Here is a 19,478-nt window from a genome sequence, read left to right on the forward strand (position 1 = left end):
GAAAGGAGAGAAGGGGAAAGAATGGGAGAAGGAGGGATTGGATAAATACAGAATTAACGATAAAAGAATAAAGGAAAAGGAGGGAGTCTGGAGGAAGAAAAGAGAGGAGATGTGAGGTGGAAGAAGGAAACAGAGTGAACCCCAGGGGAGGGAAGAGAAGAAAGTGGGAACGAAGAAAGACCTCATTGCTAGCCAAGAGGAACAAAGGAGTGCTGCGGCGCGGGGCTCGCCGGGACGTGTAGTCCTCATACCGCCCTCCTCCTCAGCCTGCGCCTACAACTCCCGCCATGCCCCGCTGCCGGCTTCCGGCCGGGCAGGACGGCCGGCCAGCACGCCCGTCCCCCTCCCGTGCGCGGGGCAGGGCGGGACGTATTGTAGTCCCGGGTGGCGTGAGCGACCGGGCGCTTGCGCAGCTCTGAACTACAAGTCCCGGCGGGCAGTGCGCGGCCGCCCACCGTCAGCTGTGCGGCAGGCGAGGAGAGGGGGTTTAAAACAAAAGAGTTGCCGAGCTCTCCAGGTGTGGCTGCTCGCCGCTTTCTGCCGTGGGGTCGGCGAGCCGTGAACCAGTGCAGCCCCGTCCCGCCCGAGCCCCAGACACCCGGGCTGCCCTCCTCTAGCCTGCCGCCGCTGCTACTCTTCATTTAATCCTTGATCTTCTCCGCTCTTCCTTTGTCTGCGGCTGCCTAGGCTGTTGGGTCTCTCCCCTCCCTCCACCCCTCTCCCTCCTCCCTCGGCTGGACTCGTCCCTCTCCCTCTTCCTTCCTCCCGCTTCCTCTTTCCCGTCTCACCTCATCCTTGCATTTTCTACTCCCCTTTCTCATCTCCTTCCCCTACTCCTTTCTCCTCTCTTCCCTCTTTCTTCTCTTCTCACCCTTGCTTCTTTCTCTCCTCCCCTTTCTCTTCTCCCCTTCTCGCTCCTCTTTTCTTATCTTTCCCCTAATCCCTTTCATCCCCTCTCTTCTCCCCGCCATCTCTTCCCCCTTTCTCTAACTCTCTGTTTTCCCTGCGAGTGGGACTTGGGAGCAAGGGAAAGGGGGTGTTTCCTCCGCACCCCTCCTTTCTACATCCTCCTCCTCCATCTCCTTCTGGGGGGAGGAGGAGGAGGTGGGGGTGGAAGCCTGGAGAGAGAGAAGGGTGGAGGGGACAACTCTTTTGCCCCCTCCCCTTCCCCCCACCCGAACAGCAGCCCACCAGCCGGGGACGGGGACGCGGGTGGGGTTGGGGGTCTGAGCCATGCCTAGCTCCGAGCTACTGATGGAGAGGAACGGGAACGGGAGTGTAGAACTGGGCAGGAGTGCCCCACTGGAGCTGGACGTGGAGATGGAGATGGAGATGGGACTGGGCATGGGCCGGATGCTGGAGGAGGAGCAGAGGGCGCTGCAGATCGCCCTTGACCAGCTCTCCATGCTGGGGCTGGGAGAGGAGCAGGAGGGGCCCGAGCTGCTGGAGGAGGAGGACGATGATGAGGAGAACCTCAACAACAACAACAACAATGGGGGCGCTGGCCCGCAGCACCACCGGGACACCTACCTGGCTGCCCTGTATGAGGGCAGCGAAGGCAAGAAGAAGAGCAGCAACACCACGGAGTGCGTGCCCGTGCCCAGCTCCGAGCACGTGGCCGAGATTGTGGGCCGGCAAGGTGAGCAGCACTCCTGGCCACCAGCTTTTCCTGCGTGGCGCAGCCCATCGCGGTCTCATCATGCACCCTCCTTGGTCCCTCCAGCTGTGGGGGTGGCGGCTGGGTCCCTGGTTGTGGGCACAAACTTGTGTGGTGGAGTTGGAGATGGGTGACCAACCCCCCCCCCCATGACGCGATGGGATGGTGGTGGGCATGTTTCTCAAGTGGTCATTACAAATGTGGTAGGAGGGTGTATTCCCCCCACGTGCTTTTAACTGAGTGAAATGTTCCCAGGTGATCTATGACAACGATGTTGGGAAATGGACTGCCGTCCAACAGCAAAAAGTTCTGGCAGGAGTCTTGGGGCTTTGATGCTTTTAAACTGTATCCTGAGCGTTAGAAGTTCTCAGAGGGTGGCTCCAGAACAGGGCTCCCTTGCCTTGCTTGTGGAGAGCTTCTTTGGATGTTGGACTCTTCCCCAGGGTGGGGGAACCAAGAAACAGAGGGCATAGATTTGAGAGGATATATATTAAGTTGCCTGAGGGGCAACTCACACAGTGTATGGAAGAGCTGCAAGAGGAAGTGATTGAGGTAGGAAAAATTTAAAGGCACTTTGACAGGTAAATGGATCGGAAAGGTTTACAGGGATATGAGCCAAATGTGGAAATTAGTACTGTCTTGGGTGGATCAGCATGGATGGGAGCTGTTGTGTTGGTACAGTAGAGTGTTGTGTGCCTGGTCTGAAGACTGAGATGAGACTTTGAAAGATCAGTTGGCAGCCTATGTATCAGCGAGCTCTGGAGGTGGCCGTTTGGATGGGCACCAATTAGGGCTGCAAAGTTTCAGAAGAGGGGGTGATGTTGGCTGCACAGCGAGCTAAGGCTGAGGGTTTCTACAGGTCTGAGGATGGGTTTTGGGGGGGCTGAAGAGGGTCTGGTCTGGGTTTGGGATATTACACACCCTCCCTGATTCGGTTTTGGATGGTGGCTTTGTAGGGGAACAGAGCGTAGGATGCAGGATCAAACATGATTACTTGCTTCTGTTTCACTGTTTAAGTAAAGGGGTTTTCCTTTAAGTCTGTGGCTGTGCATTTAGAGAGTGGTGAGCCGGGGGTGGGTGTGATTGGTCAATCAGTTGCTGGTGTCTCAGTCCCAATGAGAAGATTAGTTTTCCATTCCTCACCTCTGTTGTAACGCTTGCAAAGTGTAAAGGCATTAATTAAATTTATGAAGGAATAAGACATTTTTCTAAGCTTTGGGCATAGGGCACCATGTACTCGTGGCATGTGCCTGGAGTCTGACTGAGGGTCAAATCTCACAAAGATTTGAACGATAACAGTTCAAAAACAGACCCTTCAGCCCATCTAGTCTGTGCTGAACTGTTATTCTGCCAAATGCCATCAACCAGCCCCGTAGTTCTCCATACCCCTCCCGTCCTTACTTCTCTTAAATGTTGCAATCAAACCCTCATCCGCCACTTCCATTAGAAGCTCATTACACACTCACATGAGCTATAATTGTACAATTCTTCAAGGAAGACACCAAATCTGGGGTCAAAGGGAAGGGAGGACCTTTTGAATAAAAAAGTCCATCCAAGCCATTGGGACAAAAGCACCTTGCATTTTGGTCTGCTTGCTACTGTAGCAAGTACTGACTTGGGACATCATATTGTACAGAATTTTAGTTACATCGTGTTTGGAGTACGGTGTCACCACACTACAAGAAGAATTGAGAGAGCAGAAGGAAAGGAGTGGTTATAAGGAGAGGTTTGGCCTCACTGGGGTGCAGAAGGCTGAGAGGTGACCTTGTTGAAGTTTATAAAATTGTGGAGCATAGACAAGTCTCTTTTCCCCAGGGCAGGGGAGTCCAGAACCAGAGTGCATGAGTTTACAGTGTTGGGGGGGGGGGGGGGAGTTATTTATTAACGTATTAAGTGTAACATCATGGTAACAGGCCCTTCTTGCCTATGCTGCCCAATTAAACTCAAATGACCAATCTAGCACTTGTGTGTTTGGACTGTGGGAGGAAACCAGAGCACCCAGAGGAAACCCACGCGGTCCTTGCAGAGGTGGAATTGAACCAGGGTCCCTGGGGCTAAAATAGCATTACGCTAACCTCTGTGCTAATAAGCTAGCCTATTTAGGAGTTCTTAAAGAGTCGGTTTTTCACATAGGTAGATACTTTATCGATCCCAAAGGAGATTACAGTGTCACAGTAGCATTACAAGTGCACAAATATAAATATTAGAAGTAGAAAGAATAAAAAGTTTCCACAAACCTAGAGGATTGTTGTTATCTTGAATGAGTTGCAAGAGGAAGTGGAGGAATTGCAATTGTTTAAAAGTCAGATACTTGGATTGGAAAAGTGTAGATGGAGATGGACCCAATGTGAGTAAGTGGAACTTGAGTCGACAGGCATCAGGGTGGGCTGTAGTGCCTGTTTCTGTGCTGTACCGAACGGGCTGACAGATCTCACAGACCCAACGGCCTGTTTCCCAGAGAGTTGATGGAAGTGTGGATGGGTGATATCCCAAACTGCTCCAAGTTCTGGCAAGGCCCTTGATTGGAGAAAGCTCTGAATGTAATTCCTCTGGGAGGGAGGGAATCAGGGAGCCGAACATTGAGAAATGCCAGAATCTATCACAGCAAACACTCAGAATATATCAGATGCAGTTGACATGGATTTATAAAAGAGAACTAAATGTTTGCCAGGTTAATCTGAGCTCTGAGGAAGTGGTGAGCAGCCTGGATGAAGTGGAACCAGTAGATGTAGTGTATCTAGGTTTCTGGAAGGTGCCATGTGAAAGGGAGAGGAGAAACTCACTGCATCATTGGAGTTGGCAGCAAATGGAAACGTGCATGAGCTGAAGGGCTCACCTTCAGATTCCAGTGAGGGTGCTGACCAATTATAACCCACACTATAGAATCAGAGAGATACAAGACAGAAACAGCCCCTTTGGCCTATCAAGGTCATTAATTTTATACTACTTAATCAATCCCTTTTTTGTTCTCACATCCCCCCTCAACTCTCCCCAGATTTTGTCCCTCATCCACACACTGGGGGCAATTTAGAATGGTCAATTAACCCACGGGCCTTGCATGTTCTCCTGATTAGTTGTACAGATGTTGGTGAGGTCACACCTGGAACACAGTGCACCACTTCGTGGATCCTCTGTTTAAGAAGGGGTATTCTGACAGTGGAGGCAATGCCAAAGAGAATCGGAGGTTAGAGTCACTCAGGACTGGGTTGACTTTTGGGCTAAACTCTTCCAAACCGACGAATGTTCCCATCCAAGCTAATCTTGTTTGCCAGCTGTTGGCAGTGATCTTCTAAACCTTTCCTATCCGTGTCTCTGTCCAACTTTCTTTTAAAAGTTGTTGTACCATCCTCAGCCACTTTGTCCAGCAAATGTCAACTCTTTCTCCTCCCACCTTAAACCTGTGCCCCCTGTTTCTTGATTCCCCAACTCGGGAACAAACCTCTATCTCTACTCGTGGTTTTATACATCTCTATCGGATCACCTTAATGTTGTCTTTCTATAACTCAGTCCAAGTACAGGCAAATGTGCGTGTAATCTCAACTCTCTCCAACTTTTATAACACTTTTTCTGTAGCAGGGTCACCAAAACTGAACACAATTCTCCAGCTGCAGTGTCACCAACATCTTGTACATCCACATATTGGCCTCCCAACCTCCTAATCTCAGTGCCCTGACTGACGAAGGCCTGTGACTCCATTCTCAGGGGATCTTGTATATGTGCTCCAAGGTCCCTCTGTTCTTTAACCCTCCCTAGGGCCTTGCTGTTCATAGTGATAGTTTGACCTGGATTTGAGTTTCTGAAGTGCAACACCACAAACTCTGTTTGCAATTCTCGGTTAATTCCCAGAATGAAAGGCTGAGCAGGTCAATCCTGCACTCCTTGGAAGACTGCACAGGATCGGTCTGAAGATAAATATTTACATGAAGGAGGAAGTAGAAAATCCAAGTTGAGAGTAGGCCGTCCACCTCCTCTTCCCTCCCCCACCCCCACACCTGTTCTGCTATTTAATAAGATCCTGGCTGGTGAGACAGATCTCATCCTGCGGGTGACTAATCTCTGGAATTCTACAGAGACCATGCCGTCAATATATTCACGACCACGTTAGCATTGGTTTGTTGTCACGTGCTGTTCATACAGATCAATGCACTGAGGTAGAACAAGGTAAAACGATAATGCAGAATGGCCACAGAGGAAGTGCAGTGCAGACAGACGATAAGGTCATAACAAGGCACACCGTGAGGGAAGAGTCCATCTTGCTGTTCAGGAGTCTGATAACAAAGGGATAGAAGCCGTTTTCAAGCCTGCTGGTACCTGCTTTCAGGCTTTTCTATCTTGCCTGATGGGAGAGGGAAGAGCGAGGTTGTCCAGGGTAGATGGGCTCTTCATGCTGGCTGCTTTTCTGAGGCACCAGGAAGTGTAGGTGGAGCTCATAGAGGGGAGGTTGGTTGCTGTGATGTGCTGGGCTGTGTACGAGATGGAGCTGAAGGTTTCAGGGAATGGGGAAAAGGGAAGGTGAAGTTCAGATGAGCCACAATGTCAATGTGTAGAGGTCTACTGGTAAATGGGATTTGGGTAGATAGATACTTGTGGGACAGGATGGACATAGTGGGCTGAATGGTCTGTCTGAAGGCTCAAGGGGCTGAATCATTGACCCCTGGTCTTAATCGCGCTGAGTGCAGAAGCTGGACCTGCAGTTCAGGGAGCTGCTCTCCTTTGAGATGGGAGGCCTTGGACATCCCACTGAGTACTGTACTGTCAGAGGTTGGGGCTGAGGTGGCATCTGTCTTCTACAGTGATGTCAGACACCCCCACCGTGATGTCTGGCAGGAAAACTGGAACTGCCATCCTCCCCGAAGCCTCAGATGCCACATCGGGCAACCTCAGTTTCTGTCATAATGCTGGTGATGGGAGTTTGGCTGGGGGTGGGGGTTGAAGTGACTTTATCGAGGCAGAAATGCAGAGTGTTCTCTTTTAGCTCTCACCCCCCTCCCCACCGGCCCACCCCACAGGACCTAGGTAGAGCAGAGGTAGCCCAGTCGCTGTCTCCTGACACCAGGACTGTGTAACGCATATATGTCAAACTCAAGGCCCGCGGGCCAAACCCGGCCCGCGGTGGAATTATCTTTGGCCCGAGAGATAATATCCAATTACTATTAAAGCTGGCCCCAGTAATCGAAGTGCCTATGGCGTATGATATGGCTAATGCTGAGTTTATTCAGGTACCAGGTTTTCAGGGTTTTTAGTATTTATTCGGCAGTCTTCTTCATAAGAAACGGAATTTGTAAAGTGAAACACTTTGTAGTTATAGCAGAGACTGAGACACATGAGAGCAGGCTGATAAAACGGAGGCAACGAAAGCTGCGTTCGCACGCGTCCGACTGATCCGGCCCGCATGAAGCTGCATTTTGCTCAATCCAGCCCGTGACCTAAAATGAGTTTGACACCCCTGCACGTGTCTGAAGACGAACTGGGACTGGGCTGTGTCCAACCCCATGTTTCGATATACAACGTTAGTCAGCATCTCCCAGAGTGGGGCATTGAACCATGCAGGGAACATCTTGGCTGATCTACCCTGGATGCCCCTCTGCACCCCCAGTGTGTGGTCTTCAGTCCAGTCATGTCCTGCATGCATTTGTGGTGACCAGCCATGGGCAGGGAGTTGATTTCAAGCTGACTTTCCCCATCTCCACTCAGTGGTCCAGCTCTTGCTTTAGGACTGTGCCTTCTTTGTTCTGGTCTCCAGGGAATCCATGTCTGTCTCTATCTCTCTCTGTTCCTCCAGCTCAATTCTTCACGTCCTGGAGCTCTCCATCATATAGCTTGGGAATCTGACTGTTTGAACTCCAGGGAATGGGAATCTTTCTGTGCACTGTGTGGACACATTGGAGGCTCCATTTTGTTGTTCCAAGTCAGAATACATGCCTGGAGGGGGGTTGGGGGGGAAGAGTTTCTACCTCCTGGGGGATGGAGGGAACAGGACTACCTGTCTACCGACAGAGAGAATTCTCAGTGAAGGGTAAATATCGAAGCCAGACACTGATTCTGGAGATGGGGGGAGAGTGGTGATGGCCAGGAATGAGGTTGGTTTGGGGTTGAGGGGAAGGTGTGTCCAGACTGACTGTGGATGGTGGAGGTGCAGTGGGAGGACCTGTTCTTGGTGAATCTCTCAGCTTTGGGGATGAGGAATGACAATGTCCCTCCCCTCCCAGCTGGAGCTCTGCTGAAGCCTCGCTCTGAGCTTTTTAATAACAGTACGTTGTGTAAGGTGTTGTATCTTCCAAATGATGCGGTTTAAACTGTCCCATCACGCACTCCCAGGGTCAGACACAGAGTGAAGCTCCCTCCACACCGTCTCATCACACACTCCCGGGGTCAGACACAGAGTGAAACTCCCTCTACACTGTCCCATCACACACTCCCGGGATCAGACACAGAGTGAAACTCCCTCTACACCGTCCCATCACACACTCCCGGGGTCAGACACAGAGTGAAACTCCCTCCACCGTCCCATCACACTCTCCTGGGGTCAGACACAGAGTGAACCTCCCTCCACACCGTCCCATCACACACTCCCGGGGTCAGACACAGAGTGAAACTCCCTCCACACCGTCCCATCACACACTCCCGGGGTCAGACACAGAGTGAAAATCCCTCCACACCGTGCCATCACACACTCCCGGGGTCAGACACAGAGTGAAACTCCCTCCACACTGTCCCATCACACACTCCCGGGGTGAGACACAGAGTGAAAATCCCTCCACACCATCCCATCACACACTCCCGGGGTCAGACACAGAGTGAAACTCCCTCCACACCGTCCCATCACACACTCCCAGGGTCAGACACAGAGTGAAACTCCCTCTACACCGTCCCATCACACACTCCCGGGGTCAGACACAGGGTGAAACACCCTCTACGCTGTCCCATCACATACTCCGTGTCAGACACAGTGTGAAACTCCCTCCACACCGTCCCATCACACACTCCCGGGGTCAGACACAGGGTGAAACTCCCTCTACGCTGTCCCATCACATACTCCGTGTCAGACACAGTGTGAAACTCCCTCCACACCGTCCCATCACACACTCCCAGGGTCAGACACAGAGTGAAACTCCCTCCACACTGTCCCATCACATACTCCGTGTCAGACACAGTGTGAAACTCCCTCCACACCGTCCCATCACACACTCCCGGGGTCAGACACAGAGTGAACCTCCCTCCGCACCGTCCCATCACACACTCCCGGGGTCAGACACAGAGTGAAACTCCCTCCGCACCGTCCCATCACCCACTCCCGGGGTCAGACACAGAGTGAAACTCCCGCTACACCGTCCCATCACTCACTCCTGGGGTGAGAGACAGAGTGAAACTCCCTCCACACCGTCCCATCACACACTCCCGGGGTCAGACACAGAGTGAAGCTCCCCCTACACTGTCCATCGCACACTCCCGGGGTCAGGCACAGAGTGAAACTCCCTCCACACCGTCTCATCACACACTCCCGGGGTCAGACACAGAGTGAAACTCCCTCCACACCGTCCCATCACACACTCCCGGGGTCAGACACAGAGTGAAGCTCCCTCCACACCATCCCATCACACACTCCCGGGGTCAGATACAAAGGGAAACTCCCTCCACACCATCCCGTCACACACTCCCGGGGTCAGACACAGAGTGAAGCTCCCTCCACACCGTCCCATCACACACTCCCGGGGTCAGACACAGAGTGAAACTCCCTCCACACCGTTCCATCACACACTCCCCGGGTCAGACACAGAGTGAAACTCCCTCCACACCGTCCCATCACACACTCCCGTGATCAGACAAAGAGTGAAGCTCCCTCTACACTGACCCATCACAAACTCCCGGAGTCAGATACAAAGGGAAACTCCCTCTACACTGACCCATCACACACTCCCGGAGTCAGATACAAAGGGAAACTCCCTCCACACTGTCCCATCACACACTCCCGGGGTCAGACACAGAGTGAAACTCCCTCCACACCGTCCCATCACACACTCCCGGGGTCAGACACAGAGTAAAACTCCCTCCACACCGTCCCATCACACACTCCCGGGGTCAGACACAGAGTGAAACTCCCTCCACACCGTCCCATCACACACTCCCCGGGTCAGACACAGAGTGAAACTCCCTCCACACCGTCCCATCACACACTCCCGTGATCAGACACAGAGTGAAACTCCCTCCACACTGTCCCATCACACACTCCTGGGGTCAGACACAGAACAAAGCTTACAGAGTCACTGAATACTGCGGTGTGAGACCATTCGGCCCATCTAGCCTGTGCCCAACCATTAATATGCCTAGCCTCATTGAGCTGTACCATTGCCTGCATACAGCTCCCCTCCATGTACCTGTCCAAATGTTGAAATTAATCCGCATCCACCACTTGGGCTGGCACCTCGTTCCACACTCTGAGTTAAGCTTCCTCCTCGCATTTCCCTTAAACCTCTAAACCTCATGTCTTCTTTTAGCTCTTTGATTTCCCTCCTGAGTGTTCCCTCACGTTTCTTGTATTCAATCAGCATCTCATTTGCTCCTACCTGCCATGCACCTCCTTTTTCTTTATCAGGGCCTCAGTGTCCCTCGAAAACTAAGGTTCCCTAAACCTACTATCCTTTCCTTTCATTCTGACAGACACATACAAACTCTGTACTCTCAAAATGTCACTTTTGTAGGCGAAGTACTCCTTTGCCAGAAAGCAGTCTGCCCCAAAGCACACTTGTCAGATCCTTTCCAATACCATCAAAGCGCACTGTCAGATCCTTTCCAATACCATCAAAGCGCACTGTCAGATCCTTTCCAATACCATCAAAGCGCACTGTCAGATCCTTTCCAATACCATCAAAGCGCACTGTCAGATCCTTTCCAATACCATCAAAGCACACTTGTCAGATCCTTTCCAATACCATCAAAGCACACCGTCAGATCCTTTCCAATACCATCAAAGCACACGGTCAGATCCTTTCCAATACCATCAAAGCGCACTGTCAGATCCTTTCCAATACCATCAAAGCACACTTGTCAGATCCTTTCCAATACCATCAAAGCGCACTGTCAGATCCTTTCCAATACCATCAAAGCACACTGTCAGATCCTTTCCAATACCATCAAAGTTGGCCACTCTGCAGTGTAGAATCTCAACCCAAGAACCAAACCTATCCTTTTCCGTAGTTATCCTGAAACTAATTATCACTAGTTGCAAAGTGTTCTCCTACACAGATGTCTGACACCTGCCCTGTATTATTCCCTAATCGGAGATCTAGTATCACACTCTCTCTCATAGGGATTTATTTGTACTGATTAAGGAAACTTTCCTGAACACATTTAACAAACTCTTTCCTTTTCAGCCATTTAACAGCATGGGAGTCCTAGTCAATATGTGGAAGATTAAAATCAGCTACTGTCAAAGCTATAGGTGTTTTTGCACCAGTCTCCTCTAAATCCCATAGACTGTTGGGTGGTCTGGATAATCCCATTAACCATCATACTTTTCTTACTCCTCATTTCTACCCATAAAGCCTCACCGGGCGAGTTCTCCAATCTGTCCTGACTGGACATTGCCTTGATAATTTCCCTGACTAGTAATTCCACCGCTGCCCCTTTACTCCCTCCCACTCTATCATGTCTAAAATAACGGAACCCCAGAACACTGAGCTGACATCCTGCATCCCAGTCTCACTAATGGCTACAACGTCATAATTCCACGTGCTGATCAATGCCCTGAGCCCATCTGCCTTTCCTACAATGCTCCTTGCATTGAATTATACACAGCTCAGAATATCAGGGCCCACCATGCTGGACCTTCAGTTCCTGACTTTGTAAACTTAACAAAATCTTTCTCCACAGCCACTCCATTATCTGTACTGGTATCCTGCTTCCTGTCCCCCTGTAACTCTTGTTTAAACCCACTCGTACAGCACTAGCAAACCTTCCTGCTAGGATATTACCCCCCACCCCCACCCCTCCAGTTTCAGTGCAAATCATCCCTCTGTACAGGTCCCACCTTCTGTGGAAGAGAGCCCAATGATGCTAAAACCTGAAGTCCTCTCTCCTGCAGCATCTCCTTTACTCTGTGTTAAACTGTATAATCTTCCCATTCTGACCTCACTGACGTGTGGCATGGGTTGCAGTACTGAGATCATAGCACTGCGTGTCCTGTCCTTTAGCACCCAACTCCCTGAACTCACTTTGTAGGACCTCATCACCCCTCCTACTCAGGTCACTGATACTGACGCGGACCATGACCTCAGGCTGCTCGCTGTCCCACTTAAGAATACTGTGGACATGATCTGAGATGTCCCCGACCCTGGCACCCGGGAAGCAACAAACCATTCGTGATTCTTGTTCTTGTCCACAGAACAGCCTCCTGTTCCTCTAACCAATAAATCCCCTATCACTACAGCTCACCTCTTCTCCCCACTACTCTTCTAAGCCACAGGGCCAGACTTGGTGCCAGATACCTGACTGCTGTGGCTTCCCTTGGTTAGGTCACCCCCACTTCCCCAACAGTATCCAAAGCGATATACCTGTTGAGGGGGACAGCCACAGGAGTCTCGGCACAGGCTGCCTATCCCCTTCACCCTCCTGACAGTCACCCAGTTACCTGTGTCCTGCACCTTGGTTGTAAATACCTCCCTGTATGCCCTGTCTATCAACCCCTCAGTCCAGCAAATGAGCAGAGTTCACCCGTTTGCAGCTCCAGTTCCTACGATTGTCTGTTGCAGCTGGATGCACTTCTTGTAGGTGTAGTTGTCAGGGACACTGGAGTCTTTCTGCCTCCCCATATTCTGTAAGAGGAGCATTCCACTATCCCGTCTGGCAACCCACTGCTCTAAACATGCAATAAGAAATAAAGAATAAATAACAGAAAAAAATTATTTACAGTGTAGCCTCTCCTCACTAAAGCCTCATCTCCCCACTCCAACACCGGCTGACTCTGTTTAAGCTTAACCTTTCACTGAGCCTTGCCAAGTGTCTCCTTGGGGCTCTGCCGATTGCCCTGCTTGCCGATTGCCCTGCTTGCTGCTTTTAAACATTTTCCCTCCAAGTAATATGGTGTCTCTCAGCACTCGGATGCAGAATGTGCTAACTGCCCCTGCTCGCTTCTTTTAAACATCTGTCCTTCCAAGCAATCTGATATCTCTTCAGAATTGTGCCGCAGAAAAAAAAGTCCCTCTGTAACAAAACATTGATGAAGGTAGAGCAGTGGATGTAGTGTACATGGATTTCAGTAAAGCATTGATAAGATTCCCTGTGCGGGGCTCATTCAGAAAGCAAGGAGGCATGGGATCCAAGGGGACCTTGCTTTGTGGATCCAGAATTGGCTTGCCCACAGAAGGTTGTGGATGTTTGTGTTCTGCATGGAGACTGGTGACCAGTGGTGTTCCACAGGGACCCCTCCTCTTTGTGATTTTTATAAATGAACTGGATGAGGAAGTAGAAGGCTGGGTTAATAAGTTTGCTGATGACACAAAGGTTGGGGGTGTTGTGGATAGTCTGCAAGGGTGTCAGAGGTCACAGCAGATCATTGATAGGATGTAAAACGGGGCTGAGAAGTGGCAGATGGAGTTCAACCCAGATAAGTGTGAAGTGGCTCATTTCAGAATGTAATATTAATGGTAAGACTCTTGGCAGTGTGGGCAATCAGCGAGATCTTGAGGTCCATGTCAATAGGACACTCAAAGCTGCAGCACAGGTTGACAGTGTGGTTAAAAAGGCATATGGTGTGTTTGCCTTCATCATTTGTGGGATTGAGTTCAAGAGCCGAGTGGTAATGTTACAGCTATATAAGACTATGGTTAGACCCCACTTGGAGTACTGTGTTCAGTTTTGGTCACCTCACTACAGGAGGGATGTGGATACTATAGAGAGAGTGCAGAGGAGATTTACAAGGATATTGCCTGCATTGGGGAGCATGCCTTATGAGAATAGGTTGAGTGAACTTGGCCTTTTCTCCTTGGAGCAACAGAAGATGAGAGGTGACCTGATAGAGGTGTCTCAGATGATGAGAGGCATTGATTATGTGGATAGCCAGAGGCTTCTTCCCAGGGCTGAAATGGGTAACACGAGGGGGCATAGTTTTAACTTGCTTGGAAGGGGGTACAGGAGGATGTCAGAGGTAAGTTTTTCACACAGAGAGTGGTGGGTGCTTGGAATGCACTGCCAGCTAAGGTGGTAGAGGTAGAGGGTCTTTTAATAGACTCTTAGATAGGTACATGGAGCTTAGAAAAATAAGAGGGCTATGTGATAAGGAAATTCTAGGCAGCTTCTAAAGTAGGTTATGTGGTTAGCACAGTATTGTGGGCCAAAGGGCCTGTAATGTGCTGTAGATTTCTATGTTCTACACCAGGGGTGTCAAACTCATTTTAGGTCACGGGCCGGATTGAGCAAAATGCAGCTTCATGCGGGCCGGATCAGTCGGACGCGTGCGAACGCAGCTTTCGTTGCCTCCGTTTTATCAGCCTGCTCTCATGTGTCTCAGTCTCTGCTATAACTACAAAGTGTTTCACTTTATAAATTCCGTTTCTTATGAAGAAGACTGCCGAATAAACACTAAAAACCCTGAAAACCTGGTACCTGAATAAACTCAGCATTAGCCATATCATACGCCATAGGCGCTTCGATTACTGGGGCCAGCTTTAATAGTAATTAGATATTATCTCGCGGGCCAAAGATAATTCCACCGCGGGCCTTGAGTTTGACATATATGTTCTACACCGTCCCATCACACACTCCCGAGGTCAGACACAGAGTGAAGTTCCCTCTACACTGTCCTATCACACACTCCCGGAGTCAGACACAGAGTGAAACTCCCTCTACACCCTCCCATCACACACTCCCAGGGTCAGACACAGAGTGAAACTCCCTCTACACCGTCCTATCAGACACTCCCAGGGTCAGACACAGAGTGAAACTCCCTCTACACCATCCCATCACACACGCCCGGGGTCAGACACAGAGTGAAACTCCCTCTACACCGTCCCATCACACACTCCCCGGGTCAGACACAGAGTGAAACTCCCTCTGCACTGTCCCATCACACACTCCCTGGGTCAGACACAGAGTGAATCTCCCTCCACACTGTCCCATCACACATTCCCGGGGTCAGACACAGAGTGAAACTCCCTCTACACCGTCCCATCACACACTCCCCGGGTCAGACACAGAGTGAAACTCCCTCTACACCATCCCATCACACACGCCCGGGGTCAGACACAGAGTGAAACTCCCTCTACACCGTACCATCACACACTCCCCGGGTCAGACACAGAGTGAAACTCCCTCTGCACTGTCCCATCACACACTCCCTGGGTCAGACACAGAGTGAATCTCCCTCCACACTGTCCCATCACACATTCCCGGGGTCAGACACAGAGTGAAACTCCCTCTACACCGTCCCATCACACACTCCCCGGGTCAGACACAGAGTGAAACTCCCTCTACACCATCCCATCACACACGCCCGGGGTCAGACACAGAGTGAAACTCCCTCTACACCGTACCATCACACACTCCCCGGGTCAGACACAGAGTGAAACTCCCTCTGCACTGTCCCATCACACACTCCCCGGGTCAGACACAGAGTGAATCTCCCTCCACACTGTCCCATCACACATTCCCGGGGTCAGACACAGAGTGAAACTCCCTCTACACTGTCCCATCACACACTCCCGGGGTCAGACACAGAGTGAAACTCCCTCTACACCGTCCCATCACACACTCCCCGGGTCAGACACAGAGTGAAACTCCCTCTACACTGACCCATCACACACTCCCCGGGTCAGACACAGAGTGAAACTCCCTCTGCACTGTCCCATCACACACTCCCGGGGTCAGACACAGAGTGAAGCTCCCTCTACACTGTCCCATCACACACTCCTGGGGGCGGTGGGTGATGTCACTCTAACTATCCATGATTGACTGTGGGTGGTGTTGGTCCAGACTTGCACAGTCTGCAGGACGTTGTGGGCTGCAGGGATGTTGTGAAGTATTGGTGCATTTTAATAGTGGCTGGAAATTAAATACTGCAGGATATCACCAAGGTGGCTTGAGCTTATCCCTTACGAGGTTAGGGTAAGGGGGAAAAGGGATCTGAGTGACGATTCCTTCCCTCACATCCCTGTTAGGGTGGGTTACAGTCTTCCTGAGGGGGTGCTGTGAGGAGAGCTATTTACATTTCACACTTCCCTTCTAAGACGTGAGGGAGTCATCCCACACAGAAAAAGGCCCTTTGGCCCACTTTATCTATGCTGACCCTCAGATGACCATATCTACTAATCCAGTGTCCTGGCTCTCACCCTGAAGCTTTCAGTTGCCTGGGTGCTTGCGTGCCAGTTTAGATTTCCCCAAGGTCAGCGGTGGTCTGTTTGAGTGGTGGGCGCAGTGGTTGAATGTCCTCCTGTTTGTTCCTTGTGTTAACAGTGGTACTGGACTATCTCTGCACAATGTTTGTGGGTTAGGGCAGGGGATTCCTTAAGGTTGTCATAGCCAGTTGTGGGGGATAGTGGGGATAAGCTCTCACTACGAGTTAAATGCTAAAATTGCCTCTTGACAGTTGTCCAGCTGTGGCCTTCAGGTGTGGCTTAGCTACTAAGCCCAGTGATCCGTTTCTACCAACAGGAGAAGGGACAAAGATGTGTTACAGTGCTTCAAAACCAGTCACTTTGGGTAGAAGGGACTATCAGCTGTGTTTAGCAGCTCAATTTAGGAGAAGTAAAAATCTAATCTCAAACTTCCACTGCCTTGTGGCTGTACGCACTCATGAGGAAGGCACTGGGAGTAAACCCCGAGGGAAAGTTCCGGAACTGGAGTCCCTATGGTAGTCCTACTTTATTCAATGCCGACTGGCAACTCCTGCGGCACTGCTGGTGCTAAAATGTACTGGTCTCCGCTGTTCCTTCGCATTCATCAGCTGCATGGAGCGAGCAAACCTGCTTCATGGCCGACAGCTTGCTTTCCATTTGATGCACCAAATGGAAAGCTTTGCCTATCACATAGACAGCTGGGGTGCAACATCTCTGCTCGACCCTGACCAACAGTGGGCCTCAAAGGTGGGCTGGTGGGGTGAGATGGAGGTGAATGGATGTTCTAGGTCAATAGATGCCAGGTCAATTCTTTGTGATAGAAGCCGATGATCCTTCTGAGCAACATACAAAATGCTGGAGAAACTCAGCAGGTCGGGCAGCGTCTATGGAGGGGAATGAGCAATCAGTGCTTCAGGCTGAGACCACCTGGTTCTCCTTTGAGAGAAACCTTTTCCTTTGAAAAGTTGGAGATTCTCAGTCCCCTTCCCAGACAATGAGATGCCCAGGTTTTAGATCCTGTGGCAGTTGGGCTGGGGCAGGGAACTGGAGCTGGTGTTGAGGACCTGGTGGGACTGTGCTGCATGCCTGAGGGATTCCGTGATCTATTTCACGAGCTGCTCTGCCACCCTGGCCATAAATAATCCTTGGTTAATCAAGGACAGAGATGAGGAATTTCCTCAGCCAGAGGGGGTGAGTCTGTGGAACTCATTGCCACAGATGACTGTGGAGGCCAGGTCATTGGGTATATTTAAAGCAGAGGTTGAGAGGTACTTCATAAGCAAGGGTGTTGAAGAATTCAGAGAGAAATCAAAGGGCTAGGTTTGAAGGTAAAATAAAGCAGCCATGATCAAATAGTGGAGCCAGCTTGACAGTCTGAATACCCAAGTCTGCTCTGTCTTATGATCTTGTGGTCAAAGCTGGTAAGATTATAGGAAACCAGGATGCACTGGTGAAACTTCGGAGCACTTTACATCCCAACAACCCGCTGGCTCCCCCGGATTATGCCCCAAGCTATGGATGCGTTGGATGGCTGATGGACAAACCGGAATAGCAATCTTCCCATTCTTTTTGGTTTAGCACGCTGAGCAGAAATCTTCTAACCCCCCCCCCCCCCTTTCCTTCACCTATCCACTCCCCAAGCATTCCCCATCCTCTGCATTCCCATCCAGCTGGGGCTCAACACCAAGGATCTAACTTGGAGATGTATCCAGGAGTTACCCTGCAGTTCACGTTAAGGGCTGTTTCAGAATCACTGACATACTGTATGTAATGAAACTTGTAGTTCTGCAGCTGCTGTGCAGTGTAAGACTTAAAACTTACTACAAGTTATGATAAAAATAAAATAATTAATGCAAAAGAGGAATAATGGGTTTAGAAATTCAGAAATCTGATGGTGGAGGGGAAGAAGCTATTTCTAAATCATTGACTGTGTATTCAGGCTCTTGTACGCCTTCCCTAATGATAGTAATGAGAAGAGAGTATGTCCTGGATGCTGGGGGTCCATTGTGATAAATGCTGCCTTCTTGAGGCACTACCTTTTGGAAAAAATCCTCAGATGGGGACGATTGTGCCCATTAAGTCTACAAGCCTTTGAAGCCACTTACAATACTGTGCATTGGCGTCTCCATACCAAAGAGTGCTCTCTGTAGAATGATAAATCTGTGGAAATTTGCTAGAGTCTTTGGTGACGTACCAAATCTCCTGAAACTTCTAATGAGGTAGTTTTACTGGCATAACATTTTCATGATTGCATCAATGTATTGGGCCCAGGATAGATTCTCTGAGATGTTGACACCCAGGAACTTGAACCTGCTTACCCTTTCCACCGAAGACCCCTCAATCAGGACAGTTGTATGTTCTCCCGACTTCCCCTCACTGACGTCCACAACCAGTTTGCGGGTCTTACTGATGTTCAGTGCATGTTGTGATACTACTCAACCAGCCAATCTATCTCACTCCAATATGCCTCTTCAACACAAATCTGCTTTTCTGTTCTGCTAACAGCAGTGGTGTCATTGGTGAATATATAGATGGTGTTTGGACTGTGCCTGGCCACAATGTCATGAGGGTTTGAAGTGTGAGACATTCTGGTGAACTGGTAAAGCAGATGGGAATGCGGAAGTGTTCCTGCTGGTTGGTATCTCTGACAGTTTTTTTTGGGAAGGGTGGGAATTTGGGACATGATTTCAGTCAGAGTATTAAATAATGGACAAAGCTGGTAACTTGGCCTTTGAGCAGGGTTGAAGGTTGAATGGACCTACAATTAGGAAGAAGACAAGCCAGTGGCTGTGCTTCATTAGCAGTTTAAGGACATTTAGTATGTCACCAAAGGGTTTAGCAAATTTCTACTGGTATACCATAGAGAGCATTCTAACTGTATCACTGTCTGGTATGGAGGGTCCACTGTACAGCATTGGAAAAAAGCTGCAGGTAATTGTAGATTCAGTCAGCTCCATTACGGGCACAACCCATCAAGGACATCTTCAAAAGGCGATGCCTTAAGAAAGTGACATCCATCACCAAGGACCCTCACCATCTAAGGCTTGCCCCCGTTTGAGGAGGTACAGAAGCCTGAAGACACCCACTGAATGATTCAGAAACAGCTTCTAACCCCTCTGCATAAGATTTAGAATCAGGTTTATCATCACCAACATCTGTCATGAAATTTGTTAACTTAGCAGCAGCAGTTCAATGCAATACATATCATAGAAGAAAGAAAATAATAAATAGGTAAATAAATTACAATATATGTATATTGAATAGATTAAAAATAGTGCAAAAAAACAAGAAGTAAAAAAAGTGAGTTAGTGTCCTAAGCTTCAATGTCCATTTAGGAATCGGATGGCAGAGGGGAAGAAGCTGTTCCTGAATAGCTGAGTGTGTGTCTTCAGGCTTCTGTATCTCCTACCTGATGGTAACAGTGAGAAAAGAGCATACTCTGGCTGCTGGAGGTCCTTAATAATGGATGCTGCCTTTCTGAGACTTTTGAATGG

General features: G+C 49.9%; 1 protein-coding gene across 1 annotated transcript in view; it reads left to right on the top strand.

The window, feature by feature from the left end:
- Positions 1–428: 428 nt before the first annotated feature.
- Positions 429–19,478, top strand: part of LOC140735823 (RNA-binding protein MEX3B-like) — a 213,083-nt gene continuing 194,033 nt past the window's right edge. The window contains exon 1 of the mRNA XM_073061333.1: positions 429–1,639. Coding sequence (XP_072917434.1) covers positions 1,234–1,639 — 406 coding nt within the window. The 5' untranslated portion in view covers positions 429–1,233. The remainder of the gene's footprint in view (positions 1,640–19,478) is intronic.

The sequence above is a fragment of the Hemitrygon akajei genome, chromosome 11 (genome assembly GCF_048418815.1).
Source record: "Hemitrygon akajei chromosome 11, sHemAka1.3, whole genome shotgun sequence".
Lineage (NCBI taxonomy): Eukaryota > Metazoa > Chordata > Chondrichthyes > Myliobatiformes > Dasyatidae > Hemitrygon > Hemitrygon akajei.